General features: G+C 40.6%; 1 protein-coding gene across 3 annotated transcripts in view; it reads right to left on the bottom strand.

The window, feature by feature from the left end:
• Positions 1-18,347, bottom strand: part of MEIS1 (Meis homeobox 1) — a 107,085-nt gene that overhangs the window by 7,744 nt on the left and 80,994 nt on the right. For all 3 annotated transcript variants that reach the window (XM_054290243.1, XM_054290245.1, XM_054290242.1), the window contains exon 9: positions 14,970-15,046. In XM_054290243.1, the coding sequence (XP_054146218.1) occupies positions 14,970-15,046 (77 nt within the window). The remainder of the gene's footprint in view (positions 1-14,969; positions 15,047-18,347) is intronic.

The following is an 18,347-nucleotide window of genomic DNA, read 5'->3' as shown; positions in this document are numbered from 1 at the left end:
CTTCTCTTGCCCTACTGCTAGGACCTGGTAGTGTGGCAGGAGGAGAGAGGTAGCTGCGAGAGTGACTGGTCACTGAAATAACTTTTACCCCAAATAAATGCTGAGCAACATTAGGCACATACAACCTCAACTTCACGACTTTTTCTTCCTTCTCCTCCAAACTACAAGCACTTTTAAGATGGAGGGGTGCCTCAAAATAATAACTGCACTATATATAGTATTGTTCATATACTAATATCCTAGAATAAACTATATATCTAGAGTTTACCAATAATTACCCACAAGATGTAAAATATGGTAAAATATAATCTCACCTGTTTGCCCCATGCTATGGTTTGGGATATCTGCTTTAAGAACATTTTACACACAGGTACTTAACAGTTATCTTCTTCCTACGCATTCATGTAAGTATTTTCTATAAGTAGCAATTCTGCCAAACAGCTCAGTGTTTGGATGTCTTTGGGGGGAATTCAGACACAAGAACATTTTCCTTCTGGGCAAAGTAATAAAATGACATTCTTGCTCCTCCCACTAGAAGTCAAACGGAGGTCAGCTCCCCATCCTTGTATCTGTTTAAATAAACTGGTCCAGCTGTTTGTTTCCAGGATGCCCTTTAACCTTCTGTCCCATCCTCCCTGCCTTTGTAACACAACGCTTTACTTTGCATTATAGTAGACTCCAAACCACTGAGCATTTAAAAAAAAAAAAAAAGAAAAAAAAATAGAAGAAAGTATTCACTTTCAAGTTTCTTCCTGCATCCCAAACCTAGAATTTCTAAGAACCTATCAGATTAAAACAATTAACGTAGCTTGCCTTGAGAGAGCACAATACAGGCTGTGATGTTTATAAAACACATTTGAGAACTTCTTGCAAGAAAAACTGCAAATTAGCCGTTGCTGCAGAAATATACGGGCATGTGGTTAATTTCTTCACACTCTCAGTTTTTTTCTTTGAGAGAACAGCCAGGATGTTTTGATCACTCTTTGAATTTCCAAAGTGCCAGGCTGATTTGAACATCAGCAAAAACAACGGAACAGAAAAGCTAACAGGAATAGTCTCCCTTCCCCTTTTGCCAAATGTTCATATTCACCTATCTTAAGAGAAAGAAATTCTAAATCACTCTAATCTTTAAAACTTCAGAGCAATCAGGACCTAAAAAAGGTATTTGCATACTAACTACTACTGAGATGGAGTATTATTAAAATACAATTTAGCGTAAAACTTAAGACAGATGTATAGCCTTACTCATGTGAGTAAAGAGCCAATCAGGCTCAAAGGCTTGCATGAAGTATTCTTCCCCACACCAGCGGTCTGTGTCATGATATCTTTGCTCTGATGAGGAAGGGGATTTTTTGGTTTGAATTTTTTGCCTCAAAAGGGTTGGATCAATAGTGCCACAACAACAATATAATATCCTTCAGTGTACAAGTTGCACTCAGTAAAGTGATGCCTTGGGCTGCCTTTTTTTTTTCCTTCCTCCTTTTTTTTTTTTTAGAGGACTTTTTCTTCTGTTGTTTTGTTTTGTTTTGTAAAGGGAAGGATCTGGCATGGAGAAAACATTTGAACAGTTGGGCAAACACAGAAGTTTGAAGTATTTCCTAATTTTCTCAAGTTAACTTTTCCTTGTTCTTTGCAGACACATGGGATTGCACTTTCTGCCATGTCCCAAAAAGTAAGAAAAACCCAGCAATTCCACCCGCATAACCCTACGGGGGAGGAAGAAACCCTATTTTCTCCCATTTGCATTTTACTAGGATGTTTTCTCTTAGGCTTCTGGCCTGGGGTCTGTCTGCAGAGGTCACGGGCAGAGTCCCTGGTTGGAGCACGGCTGGTCCCACGGGTGCGCTCCAGCCCCAGCCCTGGGGATGCAGCAATCTGACTCTGCACTCTGACCTTCAGCTTGGCCGCCCTCGCTGCCACGCACAAGTTTTGTTTCTTCTCAGCAAGAAGCTGCATGGCTAGTGATGACAAAAGACTTATTTTAGTTGGAAATTGGCTACAATAATAGCAGCCAGAGAGCAAGGATTTTCAGAGGGTCACCAAACCCTCCAAAAGGCACAGCTCGCTAGGGCTCAGGTTACAGCCCAAGTGACATTTTCCACACAAATCTGTTCTTTCTCCCTTCCCCTTGTATTTCACTTCTGTTGAGTGAATAAAACAAGACCTTCCTCTGCTGTCACGAATTTCCAAAGTCACCTTTGCTCAAGAATCGACAGAGTGATTGTGGGGACTTCCAATTTGCAGTCTTTGCATGAAATTTTCCAGGACCAGCTGTCTGAAAAGAGATGCTGAGAGTTCGCGGTCTATTGAATTTTTCTCCGTCCCCAGCCCTCCAGAATGAGGAGAGTTTCACACCATTACTGACTTCTGCTACTTGGAGTCACAGGCTGCTCCCTCTCAATATTGTCCCAAAGCGCTGCATGCCAGAAGTCTGTGTTTCACTGGTAGAGCCAAGAAATTCCTGAAAATCTCTCTGCCTCATTTTCTCCTTGAGCTCCTTCTAGCAAACCAGGCGTAAGAAGAATGAGAAAGCCCACATTACCTACAAACCCCAGTGCTAAAATCTCTCATGCCCCTCTGAAGAAAACCAGTATCTCTCTTGACAACAAACAAATAATCATTTTTATAACAGATGCCAAAGTAAACATAGCACTTCAAACTGGCAAATAATTCACTTGTAAAACCAGTTTCACTCTTTTCTGCATAGTGGGATCCTTCATTTATACAGCAGCAAAACAACATTCTCTATTCAGCACTTAATTCCTCAACGCTTAACAGGTTTATCTCTAATAAAACCAATTTAAATGGAAAGCATGCTATAAACCAAGATTATTACACTTCAGTAACTGCTTTATTCCTTATTTTAACATATTTTCATTTTTTTCTCTGTGTTTGTTTTCCAGAGATTTTTAAAAGAGTCAGTTAAAGAAAAGAAAAAAACCCCATACCAACACAGAAATTATTTCACTGAATACTTTCAAATGTTTTAAAAACAGCCTTCAAAATAGCAAGCTGCCGCTGTAATTATGAACAGAAAAAATAACTGCAGACTTTGAAATGGTAATCACATCTCCCCATCCCTAAAATGAGAAATAAATGTTAAAAGAGTGCTTACTGCCGTTATTAGAAAGTTCTGATCCTGAAGTCAGTTAGTGAGCTTAATGATCCGTAACTAGCAGTCATTAGCAATCCATGCTCTCTGTACTCCCTTTATTTGTAAAGAAAAAAAAAATCCAAGACACTCAAAAAACTTTGTTCAATTTAAAGTCAAACCTTATGAAATCATGTTTGGCAACTTTTCTTGGTTTCTCCTCCTCCTCCTCACCAAAGACAGCTCAGGACTGCAATACATCATTTATGACACTAAATGGAGGTAGGGAGGGAAGAGAGTACAAGGGCTGCTCACCGCCCACTCCAGACACGTAATATTGGAATATACTCCAAATACAGAGAGCCCATCCATCAGGAGCATCAGAGAGGTCTCCTGCAAGCACTACTCTTCCTCCCTCCTCTGCTGACACAGCACCAGTGTCAGGGACTGTATATAGGGCTGAGGGGATTCGCAAGACAATATTGGAGAGTGAATTACATAAAATACTATGCAAAAACTAGTGATGAAAAACCACTAATTAGCTGACAAATTTGATGTAAAGCACTAATGAAAGCCATGTGTGGTTCTGCAATTTAGTTTTTAAAATAGCTTCTGACTTCAAGCATTACTATGTGACCCCACCAATGGATTCATGTTGTGCATTCAGAAAAGTTGCTCTCAAACAGGAGAGTGCTATCAAATCTCTATCCAAACCATGCCTGCTAATGCAGGGAGCATATCAAGGGCAAAAATAGAAAGCAGAGAGATGAGATCAGGTATGTGCTCCTTGTAAGAGAGCTGGCTAGGCCCTACATTTTGGCTGGCCCAGCACGCACCAGCTCCACCTTTGGCCACCTCCCCTTCTCCCAAGCCCTTCAGCAGGGGAGCTTGGCAACTGTTCCAGTGCCTCACCACCCTCACAGGGAAGAATTTCTCCCTCATTTCTAAAGTAACCCCACCCCCTTTCGATTTAAAGCCCCCTCCCCAGTGCCATGGGACAAAACACAGACATGGTGATTGCCTTCGGGCAGCAGTGAGCCTGGGGGTGGCCTGTCCTCTGGACACAGAAGGGATGTTTGGTGGCTTTCTACTGAGGTGAAACACAAGCTCCTGGGCCTGCTTCTCCCTTGGCCCAAAAGCTTCCTTAGCTCCATCTCTCTGCAGAGCTTCTTGAGGAGTCTTTCTACGAGACAGCTGGGCAGCAAACAATTCCGGTTTGCAAAATTTTGCCTGTTCTCCAGCAGGATGGAGCTGAGGCCTATTTCTATTTATTTGGCTAGTTCTGAATGAAAATTATGGAAGGGACTTGCTGGGGAGGAGTGAAGAGCAATTGTGCCTGGGGAACGGATTACTGGAGATATGTCTTCCTGCTCTGCCCATCTCCTGTGCTCTTCTACATCACAGGTGAGCTGCTGTTGGCCTTTCTGGTATGCTCTCCTTCTCCTCCTCCTCCTCCTAAAAAAGCTTAGCCAACGTGGAACATTTCCAGTGAAAATCCAGATCCAGTATCCAGGCATCTCCCCAAGATGCCAGGGAGTCAGAACAGTGTTGCAGGTCTTGGCTGCACTGGGGAGAACTCTCAGCAACCTCATTCCCTGACACCACAATTCCCTCGGGGTGCAAAGCAGATGTAAACTCGCCCTCAGCAGCCAGATGATGTAAGGGGAAATCTTTACATGGCAAAGCGCCAGCAGAGCTGACCTCCCGTCTCTTCCCTGCTCCTAAATCCCAGCGCAGCTGTACTTTGCTGATCTCCATGTGCCACAATTAGCCTTTAAGGAATATGGCAAGGATTCATGTAGTAGAGCGGCACTAAGGCTGCTCTAACTCAGCACTGGCCCTCACAGAGTGGTTGGGTAGACAACATGCTGGCAGACAAAATCCTGACTCCCACAAAAACACTTGTAACAGAGGGTGTGCAGGCTCTCTGAGAGCAGCCAAGGCTGAGATGCACATCTCCCAGCTCTGCGTTTTTGCACAGCTCCAAGAAGGGTCTGAACATCAACTTCCCATCTGATCCTTCAGGAGGGCTTCTCTGGACTCTGCAGCTTGGGTCTTGATCTGGTGCACACCAGCAGTGCAACCCAGCAGCTTTTCTTCAGCAGATCACATCAAACCAGGCCCCATTTGATGGCAGGGATTAAGCTGGGAATGGGTGAGAGCTGATAGTAAAATACCGGCTATTTCTTTGAGAACATTTCTCCCTATTTCAGCAGTTTAATGTCCTCTATCTACTCAGCATAACCTCTGTTTTAGTGGAATGTAGAGTCTGTGAGAAGTGCCTGCATGATCTCTGAGCTTTCTCATGCCATACAAGTGTTCTAACCACAGCGGGTCCTCCTTGAGGTCCAAGGTTTTTCCATACATCAGATGGTGAGCTTTGTCATAACAGCTTTTCCCTGTTCCCTCCCTGTCCACCCCACATACAGCATGGGAGTTAGAAGCTGTGCCTTGTCTTCCAGCCTGAGCAAAAGAAGAGAGGCTGCTCCCACATCTGGCTGCTGGTTTAAACATGTTCCCACTCACTGAAGGGTGTGAGAAAGGACCTGTCTATGCTCCTGGATGAATTCCTTCATCCTCCTCATCCCCAAAAGGCAATGAAGGAGTATGGAGTAACTCCACACACAGTCACCCCACACCAGCTCCTGCAGCCTGCAGGAAAAGGAGAAGCAAAGCCCAGGGTGGCCAAACCCAAACTCTTGACAAGTGTCTTTGGGAGAAAACACTCTCAGGACCCCTAAAGAGAAAATATACAGGACCAGTGTTTTGCACGTGAAATAAGCTTTGACATAATTCTGGTCTATACCCCAAGACACTGGTTTGGGGTGTTGAGGGAAGCTTTATTCCTGTGGTTGTGTCTTCCCCACCACAATCAAGACAACAAATACAGGCACATTGATGTATTTTGTGTGATGTGGGCACCTGAAAAACTGGTTTGAATTCTTTTTTCCTTTTTTTCTCTCCCCAGAAACCACAAAAGATACAGCTCTGAGTCACAGCCAACCTGAAAAACAACCCCATACTTCTGAACAAACTCTCTGTGCCCCAAGACATCCCACTTCAAAACATTGTTTTCTAACCACTACTAATAGCCTACTTTGTAATCTACTTTATCTAAACATAATTTCCCATTAAGTGAAGTGATTCATTTTGCTTCTAATCCTACTACTGACAGCATTATGTTCAGGGCAGAAGAAAAGACACCCTCTGAAAACAACACCAACAAAACACACACAGAGAAGTCAGAGGAATGTCGAAGATTAAAAGAATTTGAGAGACAGGGGACACACAAAGCTTAGGGATCAGCCCCCAGATGGTACAAACCACCTTTATAAGCCAGGTGGGAAGTCAGACATCTCTGGAATAAATCTGAATTCCAAAGCAGCTATTGGTATTGAGCTTTATCCCTAGCCAAAAAAGACACAAGGACTACAGTGCCTGGGCAAGGGAAACAAAATAATCCATGAAACTGTTACATGACCTAGATTTCATTGAACAACTGTGAAAGCAGTGTTTTTTCAGCATCTCCTGCCATTTCTTTTATTTTTGAAAGTCAAAGAAAAGGTAGAATCCTGGTGTAGAAGGCTGGTGTAGCCAACCATGCATCACTTACACCAAAATCATTCCAGGGTAGGCAGGGCAAAACACACACCCTCAAACGCACATCCTCATCCTGCCCCTCTAGCTGTGTCTCATTTTTGATAAGAGAAAATTGATTTAACCAAGAAAAAGGCAACATTTGCCCCATTTTTACTATTTCAGGCTGAGCTTTCAACCAGGCAGTTTGTTTCACACAGGTGCAGCCTGGAGCAAGCTCTGATTTAAGCGCAAGAGGGTCTCTGAGGGCACCTTTCTCCACATGCTGCTGTTTCAGTTTGTGATGGTTAATCACTCTACACCAATCTCAGCAACTGTTGACACAAAATAGGTAGAGATCAGGTCTGTGCAAGCACAAAATACCAGAAAGGCAAACTATATGTAAACACTCTTCAGATAGCTGTGACAAAAATAGACCAAAGCCTGACTTGCAAAGCAATGACAAGCCATTACTCTCCCCTTCCATCTTTCTTTTTTTTCATATATTGAGGGCATGTAATTTTTTAAAATACATATAACAAGGATATTCCTTGCACTAAAAAGAAACCAAGACCTGAGAACTGTATTTAGAGAGACAGTGCAAAAGCACTCCCCTTACTTCCAATGCAGCATTTCGGCAACACAATAGTGTCCTGGATGGGTGCTTTTATAAAGCCAAACTCTTGTTTTGAGATGGTGCACACTTGAATCTCAGTATTTTTAAATATAAGGAAGCAAAGCATTCCAATCCCTACCCTGATCCTGCAGAGCAAAGCTAGAGCAGGAGAGGAGAAAAGAGCAAGTGGAAAATGTTTGCACGGGTGCTGCTCCATCTTATTTCTCTGGCACCTGACATCACATTTGTTACAGCACATTAATGCACCAACTAAAAAAAAGTTTGTTGAGTATGAGACCACCCCAGAAGAGAGAAAAGAGGTTTTTTCTTGGTTGCATATTAACCTCTTGCTAGTCAGGACTATTGGCAGGTAAACTCTGTTTGCACTGTCTGATCCTCTGCAGTGGGAACCAATGTTACTTCCTCTCAAAAAAGTATCTACGTGACTAAAATAATACCAGCTTTTGAGGTTTATTTTGCTCAGTGCCCCGGGTGTCACTAATTAGCTCATCACTGTTAGCTTGGGCCAAATGATTTCACATTTGCTTTTGAAATAAATGGGGTTTCCTTTGCTGTTTTTTCCCCAGTCTGAATCCAGGGGCTGTCAAACCAACAAGTGTGGACTGAACAAGAAACCCAGGTCTCCATCTCTTAGGTCTCCCTCTTCTCCTCCACCTGAAGTCTTGGAGGCCAAGGGGAGCATTTCCCCAAGAAAACTCTTTACTCACCTCCTCTGAGCACCTTTGGAAAACACCTATGGCGAAACTGTACCACTGCTTCTTAAATTGACTCACCAAACCCAAACCCCACACATTTGAACCACTGTGCTGTACTTTAAAATAGCTTTACTGAACTAAAAAAGGAAATTCCAGCCTAAAATCCAGTGATTCGACAGTACCTGATGGCTTTACATTCACAGCTCTTCCCCCTGTAAGCTATTTGCTCAGCTTTTCTAATAATACCTTGACTGCCTGGCAGCTCTCCAGGGCTGTCGAAGGCAATATGCAAGCAAAACATTTTTTTTTCATCTGATTTCAATATTTTCTTATGAGTAATGATACAGGATTTTACCTAGTGAGTATTCCTGATTGCTGTAATTTAAGAACAGAGAAATAGACTACAGATGTAATATTATTATTACAATTGGCATTCAAGGTGAAAGGCATAACAATTAGCTAAGACTTAGTGAAAACATAAATGCAAAAATCTGCTTGAAAAATCCAGCACATGGTACATTTAGAACAGCTAATTTACCTCACACATTCTGAACTGCTCAAATGATGTAACAATTCACCCAACAAGATACTTTTACAAATAGTTTTCTTGGTGTTTTGAGGGGGTTTTCTTGGAGGGGGATGATTTTCATTCTGCAAACAACTACTGTCTTATTCTCTAGAATATAAAACAATATTTATTTGTCAAACCCAAAATATATACTCTTTATTATTCCTATTTTTCCCTGCTTTTGCATGCATTCCCATTAACAAAACAGTGTTTAAATAACAACTGTATACATATTCTAGAATAACATAGAGGAGAAAAGTAAATTTTCTCCAAAATCTGATGGTTAAGTTCGTATTGCTGAAGTTGAGAGGATAATTTGTGAATGTTTTAACATTTACAAGTAAATAAGTACTTGTATGTACTATATCTGATTACTGAGAAAAGTATTTGTTATGTTCTTACACAGATTGAAATTGCATCTTGACCTTTTCTCATTTAATCTGTTTACTGCAACAAAAGCAGTAATAGATACATCTGAAAATAAGCAGATATTTTATTCTCCAAGAACTAAAAATCCCTGCGTGCGATGTGCTTGGCAAACCAAATATCTTCCCTGTTTATTGTAGTCTACAATTTGGTGGGCAACAGGGGTGAAAATCTAACCCTGCATATAGGACCAGCACCTGCTTTTGCTATGCTCCCTCCCTGCTGGCCTCCTCCCCCACTTACACCCTAAAAATAGTGCTTAAGTGGGACTAAAGTGGTGCACCGGTCATGTGCTGGCCTTTTGCTCAGGGTGAATATCACCCTCAGTGAAGGAACTGAGCAAAGATGATGTCGATGCTAAATGCCCAGCTCCAGGAAGGAGCTGTTCTGTCCCCTCCAGGGGTCTGGAATGGGGCTAAACACATGGGAAACACCAGACAACAGTATCAGTTGGATTTGGGGGTGTTTGGGTGTGCTTCAGATGCACCAAATCCTTGGCATGCTATGATATGAAAACCACAGAGGGAAAAAAGGGGCCTGGGACTGTTTCCCAAAAGGTGGAGAGTTGTGAGGCCATTCCTCTTTCCCCTGCCCCTCTGTGGAGGGGCAAGCAGGGGCTTTCTGCATCTGCCCCATCTGCACCTCTCCATCTGCACCTCCCAATCTGCATTCCCCCATCTGCTCCATCCTTAACCCCACCATCTGCAAGCCAGGACGAGCAGATGGAAAGGACACCCTTCCCAGTGGTGTTCCCCATTCATGGCTGGGTTCTGGGGAGCTCTTCCCCGTGAGAAGTGCAGAATCCTCCTGTCCCCACCACACTACTCTGCCTGCCCATGCCATGGCAAAGCATTTCCTATCCTGCCCCACCACTAGTCTTACCCAGAAGCAAAGAAATGGAAGCAGAAGGAAATTTACTGCTGTGAGGGGACTAAAAGAGTAATAAATTATTTCTGTTTCTATGCTCTGAGCTGGCTGTGCTACATAAAGTAAGTTGGTTAGCTCTTTCTATCCCAAGTCCATCTCTAATTTTCCACACTCATCTTTGGGCTGGTCCTGGAGCCTTTTTGAAATGTCGTTCTTACAGGGTTTCAGTAAAATCCACTTCATCTGACTCCAAGAATAACATTAGGGAAATTTTTTTGATCACATTATTTGATACTTTTTTCTGATATGTTTGGTTGGGGCTTGTTCTGAGGTTTTTTGCAAGTCTAGGAAATTATATACAAAAATGACATTTAAAGAAGCCAAGAATACAAAATCAAGAACTCAAGAGTTAGGACACCATATTAATACAGTTGCTTGCACCCTAGGCTTTAATGTATTTCATCACAGTTCAGTTACCAGCTCATGCTACCACTTTTGATAGGGCTTAAAGCCTCAAGCATCCCAATGACAATTATGTCTGTTGTAAGAATAGGCCAGGGCATTATAAAATAAAAAAAAATCTATCTCTACAGATAATAATCTTTGGCAAAGTTGAATGACTCAGGCAGGAAGAAAAGCAAGCCAGTCCTAGTTCATATAGCCAAATACTTCACCAGAGAAGAGGGTTGAGCTCTGCTGCTTCCTTGGACTGATTGAGAGCTACTGAGTAAATCATTGAACACAAAACTTTCACTGTAAATTACTGATTTCTCACTTCTCCATACATAACAGTGGGCACTGGTAATGTAAGACACCAAGGAACTCAAAACTTGGAGTTCCCATGAAACATGAAGTTTCAATGATTGTCAGACCCTAAATGAGAACAAATTGCTATAATTCTGAGTCACCTCACAGCCCCAGACCAGCCCAAAACTTCTGACCTGGACTTCTATGAGCCTCACTTCTTCCCCTGTGAACCAGGACAACATTTTTCTTTCTCTTTGCAGGGTAACTGCAAAAATACCATGCAGATCCACAACCTTGTATGTGTGTATAGGCACATGGAGGTCAGGGAAAGACTTGGGTATTACAGCAGTAAGCGAGTGCCACAGGAAAGCCCAGCAGTAATTATTAATTCCATATTCAAGCACAGTTTGAATACCGCTCAACAAATGAAGCACGGAAGAATGAGGGCAAGATAAAATATTGACTAGCTGCTCCAGCATTGTCTGGGCTGTGCCCTAGATAGCACAAGGGTACTTGGAAAAAGCAGAATAGAAACACCTAATAAAGGCTAGACCTTTCAGGATTTGAATTCTCAATTATTTTTTTTATCATTTTAATGCAATTGGATGCAATACTATTTAGAGACACAATCACATTAAGACATGCACATATAGGGAGGTTATATAGGCACATTATTCTACAAGTATACAAACATCTTATCTGTGTGCACCAAGACTTTTCTAAAACATAAACAAGCATCTGACATCTAATGCAGCCCTTGATTAGAACTGCTCTCTCTTCTTCATAGACTACCACCAGTAATTATTTACCATTAGCTCTTAATGAGAAGGGATTCAGCTGGGATGTAGTAAACAAGAAAACCATATAGATTGTTCAATATAGCCTGCTGACTGGCTCTCAGCTGAGGTAAGATGTGATTGGATCACACCTGGGTATTTCAATTCATTGTTTTTATCACCTGGGAAAAGCACCTTATTAACCTGTACCTGTTCAGGTCTGCCATGTCCATACAGGCATCATACAAGTGCCCCTTCTTGCTCATGTTACTGTGCTTGGAACGCTAAACTGCTGTGGGGTTAAACAACAGATATGACAGAGACCTGAATGATTCGACTACTGGCATTTGAACTCTGCTATCTTCCTACCTTCCACAGATTTATTTTTATTTTGCAGCAGGGTAAGGGCTCCCTCTTCCCACAACAGAAACATCTGACTGAGGCAAAAAATGGTCCTAGAAGGCAACGCTGGTGATTCACAAGTAAAGTTGTCATGTGGGGGAAAAAAAGGGAAAAGTCCTCTGTGTGGATTATTTAATTGCTTAAAAAAATAAAATAACCCAATGAAAAGGGTCATGGTAAAAGGACTGTGGTATTTTTAAAGACATGTGCCCTTTCATGGATATATTTTCTGGCACATCTCACATCATCACCCCATTCCTGTGACTCCTCCACATCAACAGGGGTTATGTGCATCAGCCTGGGGAGCCCCAGCACCAAGGCAGTCCATATGTGAAAGTCAACATTTCTTTTCATTACGGCATAAAACTGAAGCATGCAACCAGCACATACTGAAAAGGCATTCAAAATATGACAAAAAATTGTTTAAATGCTTTCAGTCTCCAGAAAACAAATGCTCTCTTCACTGACTGGTCTGTGGCAAACTTCTAATTCCAGCCAGAAAATCCAGCATTCCCAGTCCGGGCTAACGACCATGCTACCAGACATGAGTTTATGTTTTTCATGCACATTTCATGTATTCCCACATGCTGTGTTGCTGCCAATAATTTATGACTGATCTGCACCCAGCCTGCCCTTCAGCATTCTATTTAATCTCTGCAACAGTGATTTACAATGACTCATCATTAATACAAAAATGTACATGTGTGTTAACAAGTTTGGAAGAATCTAAGGAGGAAGGCAAATTTTTTTTGTGAGTTCTGGCTGAATGACTTATGAGCCTGCCTAAGAAGGGCAAAACTAACCAGAAATTATATGTTAGCTCTTCCCTGCAGCAAAACATTTAGGTAGGGTTTCTTGTGCACACTGCTTTAGAAGAAAAGGGATCCAGCAAAATGTTTGAGAAGGTTGCTCCATAGCCCCCAGGATCTGAGAGGGGAGGAGTAGCTCTCTGGTCACCTCATGGCTGGGTATTCCCCGTGCAACCTGCACACTCAGCAACAGCTTCACAATCTCCTTGTTCCTTTGCATCCATTACAAAAAGCAGGGGCTGCACTGCCATATTTTGGCATTTCTGCCCACCACCTGTGATTTAAGAAAGCCCCACTGCCTCTATAGCGTTAAATTGTTGTGCCTCAGGAGAGAGAAGGAGAATTGTCTCAATAATTTATACAATTGTAGCACCACAGCAGCATTACAGAAATAGCTCAAGTAGAGGAAGTCTGCCCTACATCCACAAGACTTGTATTTTGACCTCTTTTTCTTTTTTCTTTGCACATAAGGAACTTACAAGAACACAAAGCCAAAGTAAAAAGTCCTCATATTCGAAGAAAGACTGGTACTGGAAAAAAACTGAAAGAAAACCTACTGAAGGTCACTCTGGAGAAATTTCACCACCTTTAGTTGAATCATCCTATGTTCATCATCTTGAAAGATTTCTTTTGATGGGCCATCCCAAACTGACGCATTTGTCCATGTTGAATCCTGTACTCCCAGACCCCACAGGAGCAACACACCCGTTCTCCATCCCATCGTTAAACAAGACCCTGATGAGTACCCACAGCTTCTCAGTGGCCCAAAGCACCCTCTGAGACTGAAACTGAAGGACAACCCTACAAACTAGGGTAACACCTGGATAGAGGCTGGAAAATGTAAAGTTGAAGTAAACACCAATTTCTTCTGGCTGAGCCAAAATACTGTGGGTTGCACTACCTTGTAACACGTAAATTTTATGTTTTATGCCTTTTATTCCTCCATTTTAAATTAAGTATGTTTGAAACATACTTCATATATACTAAGTATTTGGTATTTTCCTTTATTCAGCATCTTAAAGGGCTTCAAAAATTGATCTCCCAGGGCTGCTGTGGGGTCACAGAAATTGATAACCCTTACAAGCTATGCTTATGTGAGCCCGCCTGCGTCTCCCAGATAGTGCACTTTGTAAATTAATCCTCCAAAGGCAAATATATTGTAAGTAGCTTGTTATCTCTAAAGTACTAAATTGAAGAATACATGGGATTATATTGACAGAAATTACATTTTCTGTAATGGAGTTTAATATATCTGAAATCTCTCCCATAGGCTCCTATGCTCTCTAAGAGAGGAGGGTTTGTTAATGTAGGTGCAATGGACATCAAGACCAAATTTATTCACTAAAATGGATTAGGCCATGTAATCAGAGCTTCAGTAATATTAATCTCTGACACTTATTGAACAGGAAAAAAAAACAACCAACTTTTGTCTGCAAACTGGCATTCCTCCCTCGCTTTTCCCCAGCAGGCTTGCTGTTTGCCTTGACCATTTTCTGGGTATTACTTCAAAGAGGATAAGGTTTCCCATCATAAACACTAATCTAAATATATTAGGACAATTAATTAGATACACCTAGTTTTACAAGGTATTAGATTGCAGTACACTTCAAGTATGACACTTGTTCTGGGATAGTGGGAGGAACCCACATTTTGATGCAGTATCAAAGGGTAATAAATCAAACTTTTTTTAAAAGAGGTTTGCTGCCGCATGATACTTAAATCACGGGTAATTTTCACTGGTTGCCTTCCCCACACCCTGAGCAGTTAGCAACCCAAAATCCACTGCAGAACAAGCACAGATCCTGACTTCCTTCAAATGAATCACTACTATATAACAGAGCAGGGGCTCCACCAACCCTTAGCTGGAACAAATAAATAAAGTTGCTCCACACTGTAGTTCCGCAGCAAAGAACCAGATTTAAAAGTTTATCCATAAATTGGATTTTGAAAACAAACTGATAAAGAGATTCAAGCATGTCAGTCAAAATGAAAAACCTCTCTAACTACACTATAAAAATCATGACAGCAACCCCAAATAACAATATGCTCAGCAGAAATGGGACCAATTGTTCCTGTTTTGCCCCTGACATCTCAACTTCTTCCAAGACCAATGTCCTGCAAATGGATGTGCCTTCCTATTGAAAAACAGATAAACTCAGCCAGAAAAAGGACTGGTATCAGATATGAATACATTGAGATCTACCCAAATGATGGGAAAATAAAATACAGTAGCAAACCTCATACCCTCTACACCTAAAACCACTCACCTGGTTATATCCCTTTTGTATCAATAAACTTTTGGGGAGGGAAACAACAAGGGCAAGATGTGTCCCCAAAGGAATAGCCAGACAGAAACACTAAGGAAAATTACTTACCAATTGTTCACTTGAAGTATAGTGAGCCCTGTGTCTTGTGCCAACTGCTTTTTCTGCTCTTCTGAAGGGTAAGGGTGCTACAAGACACCAAAATAAATACAAACATTTAAAACAATGTGCTTTTTTTTGCCTACCTTTTATTTTAAATTTAAAAAAATACAAACCAAACCAAAACAGAAGTGTGACATCTATTATTGAAAGGTGAAAATGCTGAGGTGTGTCACTCTTTTATAATTATTAATGGGCTACTACATCACTTAATTAATGGCAGTAAAAGACAAGCTAATTATAAAGATTAGTGAAGTGGAGAAATAACTGCTTAGGATACTGACAGTACCTTGATACTTGAGAAGGATATTTGTTGCATTAGCTGAAAAATTTTTGTACTTGTCTCAAATGACCGATTAGAGTCAAATAATCTATTTTTTTCTCTTTTCTCTGTTTTTAACTGAACAACAAAGAATGTGATAAAGAGCTTCTCTGTAAAACTAAAACACACTGATGTTTTCTGAGATAGTGAAGGCAAAACTTGCCAGTGTCCCAAAATAATTTGCAAATAAGATCAGCATCCTGAACATAAACAAATGCCTGTGTTTTGAACACAGGCCAATGCAAGGTCAACAATCAGCACATTTTTGCCTGACATTAGCATAGCTGTGCTGAGCTAATCCTAAGAGACAGAAAATAAATACTCCTTTAATTGAAGATAATGTTAAAATTCAATCATAAGTTTCTTGTGAGAACTTGATTTGCTTTCTCAGAAAATTTGCTTCTGCATGAATACAGATTGCTTAATAAATCAACAGCAAAAACCACAACCAAGTCTGAAATGTAGAAATATCATTTCTGTCCTTCCCATCTATGCAAAAATGTCACTGCCACAAAAGAGAATGGCCAAACACTGCAAATGTAACAGTTTCAAGGAGAAGCCCTGTTTCAAGGAACTGGTTCAGCTCCTAACCTGGATGCCCAGGTCTCAGTACATATCTAATTCAGACCTGGACAGCTGCAAGGTGCTTAGTAGCACTTCAATAAAGGTCATTTGATGTAACTGGTTAGTCTTATCCCAACACTATTTAGCAGCTGATAGTCACAAAGTATTTACTGTTACACATTCATCCATTTTTTTCCCCCAAAAATTCCCTTATTCTCTGGATATATTCTTCAGTGTAATATTACATGAAACTGAAACTGAAACTTTGCAGAGCTTAAGAATTTAAAACCTCATAAAATCCCACAATCTTATTGGTATTATAGCTATTTGGCAGATTTTACATATTTTTGTAAACAGCATAGTCTGACTTCTCATGGCTATGTTACATGCAAGTATCACTTCACATTACCACAGAGGAATTTTTCTTGCAATTTCAGCAACTTCTCTTAACTCAATATATCAATTTCAAAGCCCACCACCATGGCCATCAGCCCCAAAAGAGACTTTTTATCTTTTTTCACTCAAAAATGTTGAGGAATTTTCAATTATTTTAAAAGTACTGTTCTCTTGGCAGGAAGCTCACAGATGACGTGCACACCTGTAGATCATCCCTTGTATTTTCTGTGTGTACATGAAACAGGTCCAGAATTGTAAAGTAAAAAACAGAGGGAAAGAAGTGTCTTCTTTTTATGGGCAATTTGCATTTTACACATGCAAAAATGCAGCATGTATTTTACCGTCTGCCTTCTACACACATTCATCCCCAACAGTCATACTCATGTCCATCTATCTGAACACAACATTTTTCTTCCCTTCAATGAAAAAACTCCAAATCCTACAGAGATGATTTGTAACATTTTCATCTTTACAGTTTACTTCTCATTTCATTACTTTGCTATCAAGCGAGGACAGAATTATTCTTTTTTTTTTTTCTTATTTTGCTTTGCCACCTTACATGTGATCTAATTTTAAGTAATTGAACAAACTGTGTCTAATTTCATGCAGCAAGCAATAATTACTAGACAGCCTCTAGCTATTGGAATTGAGAAGTCTGTCTCCATTAAGCAATTTTCAATTGTTCTGGACATTTTTTTTTTAATAGACAAGACTGGATAAAATTAGCCATCAAAATAATATTGTCACTGTAAAAATAATTACTTTAAAACTCCCAAACTACAAATTCCTCAAATTGTGGTATGTCTAAGGTCATTGATTTTTTTTGCATACCCTCGTACAGCATAAACTTTTAATTTCATGATAAATCTGTAATTGCCATAATCACATGACAGCCTGGGATTTCACACAGCTAATCCCTCTTAGCTAAAGGGTCACAATGCGGCAGGCTTTTTAACTATGATTCGGTGTGGTTTAAAGTAATCTTAAACACTAAGCAACATTATTATATAAGCTTTCATACGAGTTGTTCCTTTGTAGACTAAAAATAAAATAAAATAATAGAAATGACTTGACAAAGAATCAGCATGCCACAGGCTAGGTTGCTATAAAAACATTCAAAGCCTTGTTGCATTCCCACCCACAGGGCTTGGAAGGCCTGTGCTACAGGCAAAGGCAGACATCACATTGCAACAGAGAGAAAGAGGGAAACCCTGAGAACTGCCATTTTATGAAGGAATAGGAAATTCAATCAAAACTGTCGCTGTTGGTCTTTACCCCACCCACACAAGAATGACTACTGTCTTCTGAAAACTTTCTAATAATGGCTGTTTGAAGGAATATAGACAAATGCACATAGATATGGATATATATATATATTGTGTGTATAGATAATATTATATTTGTATGAATATGTATAAAATACATCTTAGTCAAATGGTTAAGTTTAAGGTAGTTGTGTGAAGAGGATTAAGTTGGATTTGGTCCTTTATGGGTCCTGTCCAACTTGAGATATTCCATAATTTTACTAAACATATAAATATATAAGGAAGAATTACTAAAACCACTGCAGTGACTCCAGTTGACAAGTCCACCTATTACTCTGGATCACTTTGGGATATCAAGGCAAACTGTTCAATAAACAGTGACTTGAGACCTTTACTTTGTTGTGTACATTAGCTCCTACCATTATCTCTTAAAAGCTTAATTATTTGCAAACAATTGATCAAGATGGGAATTGGAGAAAAGAGACACTGGACCACCGGGAGAGCTGCAATGCATTAGGAGAGCAAACAGAATTACCTTTAGGTCTTATAATAAGAATTAACGATTGGGACCGTATGCAGGGCAGCATGAGAAGCTGTAACGCTCATGCTGGACTGTTTTCCATTTGATCTGCATTAACACCTCCAGTGAAGGCCATAAAACAGTGATTACAGAGGGGAAGGCTGACCCTCCTTCCCAGAACCAGCCCAGCTTGTGTATACTGGAAGACTGCAGACAGGCTTTCCTGCCAAGGCCAGAGGAAAAAGGTAAATCCAAGGGGAAAA

The sequence above is a fragment of the Melozone crissalis genome, unplaced genomic scaffold, assembly GCF_028551555.1.
Source record: "Melozone crissalis strain CALT ecotype California unplaced genomic scaffold, PUWL_Pcris_2 ptg000081l_1, whole genome shotgun sequence".
NCBI lineage: Eukaryota > Metazoa > Chordata > Aves > Passeriformes > Passerellidae > Melozone > Melozone crissalis.
Note: the sequence above shows the minus strand (reverse complement) of the source record. Positions and strands in the feature narration are given on the sequence as shown.